Source organism: Prosopis cineraria, unplaced genomic scaffold, assembly GCF_029017545.1.
Source record: "Prosopis cineraria cultivar Desert tree isolate PC_DT_omini unplaced genomic scaffold, ASM2901754v1 PC8, whole genome shotgun sequence".
Taxonomy (NCBI): domain Eukaryota; kingdom Viridiplantae; phylum Streptophyta; class Magnoliopsida; order Fabales; family Fabaceae; genus Prosopis; species Prosopis cineraria.
Genome location: NW_026555339.1, coordinates 15100796 through 15111424, shown reverse-complemented (window position 1 = coordinate 15111424; position 10629 = coordinate 15100796). Strand labels below are relative to the sequence as shown.

Below are 10629 nucleotides of genomic sequence, written 5' to 3'. Positions count from 1 at the left end.
AACTTTGTGATTAATTAATACAAGATTGTTCAAAATAATGGTGTAAATAGGAATTTAAAATAAGCACTATAGTCCTGCAAAAAGAAAATGAAAATACAATAACTCTACCAAAGAAGAAGCTTGTAGAAAATAAAATAGAACAATTGGGTTATTTCTCAAAAAGCACTAGATTTATAATTCTCAAACATATTTTCTCAAATAATTATGGTGGGTTGCATTCATTCCCATTTAAGACCTCCAAAACAGTGTTTTTCATCCTCTTAATTCATTCATGCTTTCATGCTTCATTAATTAGTTCATAATTAAGGTTACTTTACAAGCAGTGAAAATAGTGCAGCTTACATTGAAATTCAAGCAAATAGACAAGCCTGCTAAACATGGTTATTAGTAAATAGATGTTGGCTTGTGCGTAGAATGCTTCATTCATTCTTTGTGATAGGAAAATAAGGGTGAGAATAAGCCAGATTCATGACGTCTTAACCTATTTCAAGCTTAATTTAACTATTTACTAAATAGATTTAGGCTAGATTCAGGCATTTAATTAAGTTTATTTAATTAAACAGATTAATTTTATTTTTTTAATGCATAACTAATAAACCCAAACGCATGCACGCGCATAGATATATATATATATATATATATATATATTTGATGCACATGCCAAAACACATATAACGTGTTGGCGGGGCCTTGAAGCATTCATGGTCACTTCACTTGATGTGGCCTAAAATGAAGAAATTACCTCTTGAGAAGTCAACTCAAATTAAATGAGTCAATAAAATATTGAATATTTTATTTATTAAAAATTTATTTGGATGTGACAGTTTTTTTATTTATTATTTTCATTTCCATCACATTACAAGTCTTCTTTTCCATTTGGTACGCTTACGGTAAACAAAATTTGAAATTGACAACATTTTATTTATTAAATTTCCACATAATCCTTATTCCACTGTTTTTTTTTAATGTCAAGTGTCAAATATAAAGATTGAAATAAACCAAAAATAATTACTACAAACTACGCGAAATAGAAATCTATCTTGGATATTGTCTGTCTTCAAGAAACAAATTGCTTTTGTTAATAAGCACATGTCTTCTTAATTATTTTTTATATTTTTTGGGTGGTTGGTAACTAACTTTTCTTTCTTTTTTGTTGGTCCAAGACAACCCGAAAAAATAATACATTAACATTTGGAAGTCACTTCTTGAGACTTGAGAAAAAGAGATTAGACGACACACACATCACTTTTTTACAAGTTAATCTTCCCGCATGCCATGACTTTGTAAACCTTTCTTTGCACCATGTTGATTGATCCATCTAATAAATTGTTGACAAGGTATAAAAGTATAAGAACATTTATAAATTTGCTACTTTGATATACAAGAAATTTTCACACACACACGCACATTATATATTATAACAATTATTACTGCATTATCATAAATTTAATGATTATTGTTGCGAAAAATGCGCATAAATTGAAAATTACACACAGACATATTATAACAATTATTACTGCATCATCATAAATTTAATGATTATTGTTGTGAAAAATGTGCGTAAATTGAAAATTCTCTTGCATTTGAGGGGTGACTTCTTGAAAAATCTAAATTCTTAAAAGATTATGCAAAAAGATATTAAAGATAATTATATTTGTAAACAAAGATTGATTCAGCATGTAAGGATTTAGCCCATAACCTCCAAAGTCATGGGATCAAATACTACTATTGACATGAGGACTTTATTGGTTGGCAATTTATAAGTATTTTTGTAAGTACTCTTTGAATTTAAAAACATACTTTAACCTTGGTAAGCTCTTGGAATCCAACTCACTTGAATTGTTTTTATTATCAGAAAAGCACCCACATATTATTTTGCTTGTCCTCCGCGCTATGCCCAACGTATAAAGAGAGATCTTTTATATATATATATATATATATATCTAAAATTAATGAGCCAAATAAGTTTTGGAAAAGGAAAAAAATTAAAATGAATATATATATATATATATATTATGAGCCAAGCCCCGCGGACACACATTAATTATTAATTAATTATATGAATTTTGATAGGAGAAAATATATTATTTAAAAATATATAATTAATAAAGGTAAAGTTAAAAACTGTTTAAATTTTTAGATAGAATTATTGAACTTTACAAAAATTTATTTTCAATAAAACTATGGGGTGTCTTCAAGCCTTCGTGGTCTCTTAACATGATATGGCCTAACATTTTTTTTTTTAATTTCAATGCCTAGTATCTTGGAAAAGTAGAAGTATTATCACCTCTAACCTAACCTAATCTAAATCCCCTATTGTATAGGACCTATATTATCAATGATAGTTTTATGGATATTTCGAGAATGTATTTAACATATTATTTTAAGATGACTATATATTTTAGGATTCAAAATCAAAACTTTATAAAATAATTTATTTAACTCTTTCGACCAGTTTAACTAATGTGTGGCCTCACATATTGAAGTGAAGATATTGCCCCTTCAAAATCAACTCAAATAACCCAATAAGATGATTCAATATTTCATTTGTTGAGACTTTTATTTGGCTGTGAGTGTTCTTTGATTCACTTTCATTTCCATCTCACATAAAAAGACAAGTCTTTCCCATTTGGCACGCTTGTGGAAAAAGTATTCGATATTGAAAGCTTGTTATTTATTATAAATTATAATTCCATATACTTCTTTCCACTTTTATTCCGTGTAATGGAAACTTCAAAGTTCGAAATAAACTGAAAATATATACCACAAACTAGACAAAATAAAAATCTGTCGCAGATATTGTCTATCTCCAAAAAAAAATTTATATCTAAAAACAAAAACTGTTAACAAGCACAACATGTCTTCCTCCTTTTTCTACAAGTCTTCCAAAAAAATTATTAAGGACATAATTGTCATTTTCTCTTAGCTGAAGAAATATAAATATATATATACATATATATTTATATGGAATTTAAATTCTTTCAAGTTAAGATTTGGTAAATTTGATGAAGTTCTTATGAAAACTTCATAGAAATTCATAAATCTTAACTCAAATATGTATAGCTCTCAAGAAAGTTGAACAAGAAAAACACTATATATGTACATAAAAAGCTCGTCAAGAAGCTGAAGAAGAAAGTTTAGAGTTGAAGAGCGTTGGCATAGAATGGGAAGTGGTTTTGAAGAGAAGATGAATCACCCACGGCATCCAATAATATTCAAAAGCGAAGGAGATCCATTCAAATGCAGTGGCTGTGTGGAAGAAGGGTATGGCCCGAGGTACCAGTGCCACGAAACTGGTTGTCTCTTCGTCCTTCACGACCACTGTGCCAGGGCTCGCCCCCACGACGGCCCAAGATTCCACCCGTTCATGAAGGAGAGCCAGTTCAAATTCCTCTGGGAACCGCCGGGGACGGAAGAACGATGTTGCGATGCTTGCGGGCAGGACATCCGAGGATTTCTGTATCATCACCAATCCAAACGCGAGTTTGATTTGCATCCTTGTTGCATGAACCTAACAGACATACCTATCTCTCATGATGGCGATGAGATGATGCTGAATCTTACACGCAAAGTGCCCTCTAAGTGTGTGAAATGCAAGAGGAAGGATATAAATGACGTTAAGATAAAGAAGGGACGTTTCAGAGGGTGGTCCTATGTGTCGTCTCGTGGAAATTATTGCTGCCATGTTTATTGCATGAAGAAGACTTCGATTCTGGAGGACGGGAAAAAGGTTTATTTCAACGTTGCTGGTGCTTGTTATTCTTCCTCTTCTTCAAGCTCGGTCATCACAAGTAAAACTGCATCAGCTAGAAGCTCTTTGGCCATGGATAGAAGAAGAAGAAGCTCGTCTAAACCTGTCACTCGTGCGTTGATCGAATTGGTGAAAATAGGATTCAGCGCCATAATATCTGTTTTATTAGGAAATCCAACTCCATTGCTTACTGCTCTCGCTGAAAAGTTGTTCGAATAATAGACTTTGGACCCATCGGTTTGAGGTTTACGTGATTGTGTTTTTATGTTGCTCGTTATGCTTAAGTTATATATGTTTGTGTATTATGAGTTCTTTGTGTGTCGAACTTTTGAGAGTCAGTAATTGATACAAGTCTCTGCCAATTGCCTACGTGGTCTCTTGGCATGCACTTGGGTTGTACTTTTTTTGCACTGTTGTTAATAAAATTATGTTTGCATTTTGATTTGTGTATATAAAAATCATTCTAGATTTGAATGTGGAGGCTTTCAGAATTTTCATGAGTTTGAAATTGAACCTCTATAATATCTTCGGGCATGAGAATTTTCGCGTAACTATATATATAACGAGTAAATAAAGTAAAATATTAAATATCACCCTAAATTATCTCAACCCTGAACACCTGAGATTTCCTTTTTTAGTAAATTTTCTTCCATAAAAAAAACTATATAAATACATGTCAAATAAATCAATTACATAATTATTAACCAATTTTTAGTAATTTTTCTTTCATCAATTTCAGGAATTTTTTATTTTTATAACTTGATAATAAATTCTTCAGACGTTTAAATTCATACATTTGATTTTTTTTATTATCAATTGATTGATTATTTCCCTAATATACTCCATCTATTTGACTGATGACTTGAAGTTTTTACAAGTTAGTATTTGTGTAAAAGATCAAGTTAACTTTCATTAATAAAATAATAGATTGATTAATGATATGGAAATTATCAGCATCATTAAACTCAAAAATGTAGACCAGTCTGATGTCAGTTTCTAAAAATGAAGAAGTTGTCTAATATAATTTGATTTTGGTCCAACACATGTGATTTAACAATCAACTAATAGTTGTATGAATGAAAATAAAAACATAAAAGTAGAAGTGATACAAATGCTTTGTTACTATTGATTCTAGGAGAAGTTCATAATGAATTTTAAAAATAGAAGGAGGACAATGTATTTTACTCTATATTTGATGATCATTTTTATGAAAAATTTTCCAAAAAGATTTGAAGGCTAAGGAACATCTAAACAAAATACTCTTGTATTTTTTTTTTTTTCAAATTCACAAGACAAGATGAATGAATGAATGAATGAATGAATCGGTGAATCTAAATTTAGAAAATTTGTCAAGTCCTCCTCTATTTTTAGGTCCAAGATAAGCTTCGAAAATAATTCATTCAATTTTGGTAGTCACTTGAGAGTAAGACTAGCTAGTCAACACACACATCAACGTATGAAGAGGGATGTATCTAGTCCCCAAGGTTACAAGGAGTAAACTTATTCCAACAAAATTATTATATAGAATTTGAACCCTCAACTATTTGTATAAATGATGAGAGTCATTACCACTTTACACCAACCTCAATGAATAATTATGTAACGTTTTAGGGGGTGATTTCTATGTTTTAGCTGAAAATTATTAAAAATCATAATATTTTGTAACACTAAACTTTCAAATATTTGAAAGCTATCAATTTCTAGAAGCATGTATGGAGAGAATCGCTTGGGAGATGACAAGTCCTTGAATGACGCTCGGATTTTTTGAAAAATTAACTTCATGACTGCTTAGCTCTGGAGATACCTTGAAAACAAAAATAAACAGTACATTATGAGTAATTTTTATAACTAATATGTTATTAATCAATGGTCCCTATTTGAAGAGATATCGTTTGTTATGACGACAACAATTCTGGTTTTTTTTAAATCTTATATATTTTGGTTTCCTTCGAATTTTAATCATTAATGCAATAATGAAAAAAGAAGATGATGATGATTTGCCTTAGCTCAACCTATAAATATTGAAGCTTCATTTGTTCAATACCGTATATCCATCCTTCACTCGTTGCCCAACCACTTTCACTATGAAATTTCCAATCCTCTTTTGTTTTTTTTTTCTTCTTTCTTTTTCTTTCTTCCCTTTCTTCTTCTTTCGCCCCACCATTTTGTAATTCTCATGACTATTCTACCCTTCTCCAATTCAATAGCTCTTGCTCTCTTGATCGTGATGCTTCATTGGAATGTGATCATCAATTCCATCAATTGTCTTACCCAAAAAAAGCATATTGGGGAAATGATCCAAATTGCTACTTATGGGATGGGATCACATGTGACTCATGTCAGGTCATGTGATTGGCCTTGACCTTAGCTATAGTTGGCTTCTAGATAAATTCCATCCCAATAGTACCCTCTTCCAACTTTCTCATCTATCATCTATTCAAACACTCAACTTAGCTCATAATGATTTTCATGGGTCTTTAATGTCACCTTAATTTGGTGATCTTCCTACTCTCATATATTTGAACTTAAGTTCATTAGTGTTTGTTGGTGAAATTCCTCTCAAAATCTCTCACTTGTCTAAATTGGTCTCGCTTGATTTGTCTTACAGATTCGGATCACTTGATTTGAAACTTGAACTATTCATATGGGAAAAGCTCATTCTAAACACAACCGATTTAAAGGAAAGTATTTTTGATTATGTAAATATATCTTCCATTGTTCCATGTTCTTTATCTTTGTTGATGAATTTGTCATCCTCTTTGGTCCATCTTAGTCTTCAAGACACTCGGCTATAAGGAAATTTTGTAAATAACATTTTCTATTTACAAAATCTTCAAAGCTTATATTTGTCAAGCAATGGAAATCTCAAGTTCAACTTCCAAATTTCAACCAGAGCTCTCCTCTACTGCTTTTGGACCTCAGTGGCATAGCTTTCTCAGGACAAATATCTAATTCCATAGGCAATTTGAAGTCTCTCAATTTTGAGTCTTCAGGGCTATCAATTTGATGGGCTCATTCCTTCAAGTTTTGATAACCTCACTCAATTAACGCATTTTGACCTTGCATCAAATAATTTTGGTGGTGAGCTCTCATTTCTTTCAAACCTTGAACACCTCACTGTCTTATATCTTTTAAGCAAATATTTTAGTGGTGAGATGACAAATGTGTTTAAAGATCTTTCAAATTTGGAATTTCTATCTTTATTTCACAATAACCTATAAGGTGATTTTCCAAAGTCAATTTTCAGTCTCACAAATCTTTTCTATTTGAGTCTATCATCAAATAACTCAAGTAGCTTTGTTGATTTTCACCAATTTTCAAGTTTCTTTCACTTAACTTTAATAATAATCTTAACTACGCCATTCCCAATCGTAGAATATATGTTAGAGTAATCATCTTGTCATATCACTAGCTTTCTAAAATTCTTAAACCTTTTGAATTTGCAGCAGCTATATCTTAATCATAATAAGTTGCAAGATCTTCCTAAGTCAATTTTTGGTTTTGTGAATCTTTCTACTCTAAGTCTATCATCAAATAATTTGAGGGACCCTATTGGTTTCCATCAATTTTCAAAGATCCAAAATCTAGATGACCTTGATCTTTCAAATAATAAGTTTTTAACACTTAGCTCTAATAATAATGTTTACTATATCATTTCCAATTTTAGAATGTTGGAGTTATCTTTTTGTAACATCCATGACTTCCCTAAAATGTTAGGAAACCTTCAAAATTTGAACATTTTAAATTTTTCCAATAACAAAATTCATAGAGAGATTCCCAAATGGTTTAATAATGTGGGGAATGGTTCCTTGGATAGTTTGGATCTTTCTAATAATAATTTAACATTAGTAGAACAATTTTCAATGAGAATCTTCTATTTTCTTGACCTTAGCTTTAACATGTAGCAAGGAGATCTCCTAATTCTGTCCTTCGATATTCATTTCTTTTTAGTGTCCAACAATAAACTAAGTGAACACATTTCTTCCTCATTTTGCAATGCAAGCTTACTTGTGATACTCAACTTGTCTCACAACAACTTTTTTGGCCACATCCCAAAGTGCCTTATTGCTTTGCCATTTCTTGAGACTTTAGATTTGCAGATGAATAATTTGGTTGGAACTACACCAAATATTTTTTTCTAAGAGCAATTCCTTGTAATCTTTGCATTTGAGCAACAATTGATTTGAGGGATGGTTGCCTTATCTTTGACTTATTGCAAGCAATTAAAAATTTAGATGTGGGAGCAAACAAGGCCAAGGATAAATTTCCTATTTGGCTTAAAGGCTTATTGGATCTACAGGTACCCATTTTAAGAGAAAATAAGTTCTATAGTTCCATTTATAGTTTCAACACCAAGAATCCTTTTTTTAAGTTAAGAATTTTGTATGTTTCCAACAACCATTTTCATAGATTTTTGCCAACTACTTACATCAAGGAATTTGAAGGAATGATTAATGTAGATTATGTTGCATTTGGTGTGAATTACATGGGAAACTAGACATCCTATAAAGAATCGATGATAGTCACATTGAAAAGTAACAAAATAGAGTTGGTAAAGATATTAACTACATTCACAATCATTGATTTGTCAAACAACATATGTTTGATGGAGAGATTCCATAAGTTGTTGGGGATTTATAGTCACTAAAGGGCTAAACCTCTCCCACAATAAAATCATTAGTCCTATTCCTCAATCACTTGCAAATTTGAAAAATCTAGAATGGTTAGATTTATCATCAAATAGGCTCCTAGGTGATATTCCTCTAGCACTAGCAAATATCAACTTTCTTGAAGTATTGAATTTTTCACAAAATCAACTAGTTAGAGCAATACCAAGAGGTAAGTAGTTTGATACATTTTTAAGTGTTTCCTATAAGAGAAATTTAGGACTATATGGATCTCCTTTGTCAATTAGGTTTAGAAAAAACCTTACACAGTTTTGGCATATATTACAATCATGCTTCAATCATTCATATCAATTGCTTCAATTTTGAAAATATAAATCAATTAACAAACAACTATATAAAAGAGATTTTTTTGGGTTACCTTAAACCTTTGAAAGGTTAAAGGTTTACTCTCAATAACTTAATTCCAAGCTTGCTCTTCAAGCTCATCAAACTGGTACATGAATGATTAATTTACAATTAATTAAGTCTACAATCATCAATATCACTACTCACTTCAAGCTCTCTTTTTCAACACTTAAATAGCCTAAACCTTCATCTCTTACATTCAACCTTGTACATTAAGCTCATTATTATCCACTAACCTCTACTAACTTCATTAAATTCTTCTAGGGTCATTCATGTCACTTAACAACCTTTATAACTTACATTTAATCACACATTTTCAGACATAAATGTTCACCCACTACCATTAATACATAAAACTCCCCATTAATGATTTCAACAACTCAAATAACTTATTAACTCTATTTAAGTTAATAGATTTGGACCCATAATCTATATAGACCGAAAATTATCTCTCATTAACAAACCTTAACAAAAAACTTGAAAATGGGTTGGGAAAGAAGAAGAATAGATTAGGAAGCTTACTCTTAGGGTTTGATAGTTTTAAAATGCCTCAAAATCTTTTAAAAATAAAGCCTTAGCGGAGCTCTAGATTTTTTCCTTCTCCATCTCTCCTGTTCTCTTTTCTTTTCCTTTATTTTTCAAGCTTGATGCGCGACTTATTTACGCAAAAATGGGCCGTGCACTGTGGCACATTTCACATGTACCATGGCATATGGTACAGAAAAAGTTCTTCACGTTTTTTTGGCCATACACGCTTGGCACACAACACATGCACCGCGATATGTGGTATAGAGATTTCTTTCTTTGTTTTTCTCCTCTTTCAATGCCCAAGTGACCCAATTTCACTTTGGACCCAAATTTATGGTTGAAATCACAACCAAAAAAAATTATTAGTCCTCTCTAACAACATATCACACAGATCTTACTTAATTATTCTTAATTAGTTTGATTATTAGGAGGTTTAGTTTTTTGGATGTTATAAACTATGCACCAAATAACTTACAACTTCAAGAATCCCACCATTCCATATTTCTTTCTAGATTTTATACCCAAACTTTAAAAATTCATCACTAATTCTATAAAATTTCTTTGAGCATGATTTTGGTGTCCAGGTGTTCATATTGAACTGAAATGTAAGATAAAAATATCACATGGACAATTCTGTATGCTCATACTTCTAAAATCATGAGCAAATTTCACATTAACTAAAGTCACTTCCAGTAATTTCCAGATTTATGGCCTCAATTTAGAAAAATCATAACTTTTTTATACTAATTTTTTTTATAACGAAACATGACTCATTTTAAAGCTTGTAATGTCCTCTATAAGCGGTCCAAATTTCATTGCCAGAATCAAAGCATACTGGTCAGAAACTAACATGAAACCAACGTGACTTAAAACTGGATAGTGAAGGACCAATGCTTGTAGCTCATGAATATCCTTGGGTTTGAATCAAGAATTTGCTATTAAACACTTCCAGCCTTAAATATACACATGCATCAACATTAAACAACATTTCTCAAGATCTCAAAGCTTCAAATATGTCCAGAAATCAAGCTCAAATTTCGGACAGCAAGATCTTAAAATGTAAGCTTCTTAACTTCAAGTTTTCTGTCATGATCTTTAACATGCAAGACCTTAATCACTCACAACTCAAGCATTGCTTCAATAATCAGACCTTAAACATTTTCAGTCAGGAGAGAAGATGGAGATTAAAACACTATATCTCACATGCAGTGCAAGATTCATGAAGAGGATAATGGAAAACATAAGGAAGATTTTTTGCCTTGGTCGTTGCTCTTAATCTTGAAGCTTTCTTCTTCCTCCCTCCTTATCTCTCTAAGC

At 31.3% G+C, this 10629-nt stretch overlaps 1 protein-coding gene across 1 annotated transcript; it reads left to right on the top strand.

Annotated features, from left to right (window-relative positions):
• The first annotated feature begins 3163 nt into the window (after positions 1–3163).
• LOC129317365 (uncharacterized) lies at positions 3164–3970 on the top strand. The gene has a single exon (XM_054961700.1). It carries the CDS (start codon positions 3164–3166, stop codon positions 3968–3970), a length of 807 nt encoding a protein of 268 aa, XP_054817675.1.
• Positions 3971–10629: the final 6659 nt, after the last annotated feature.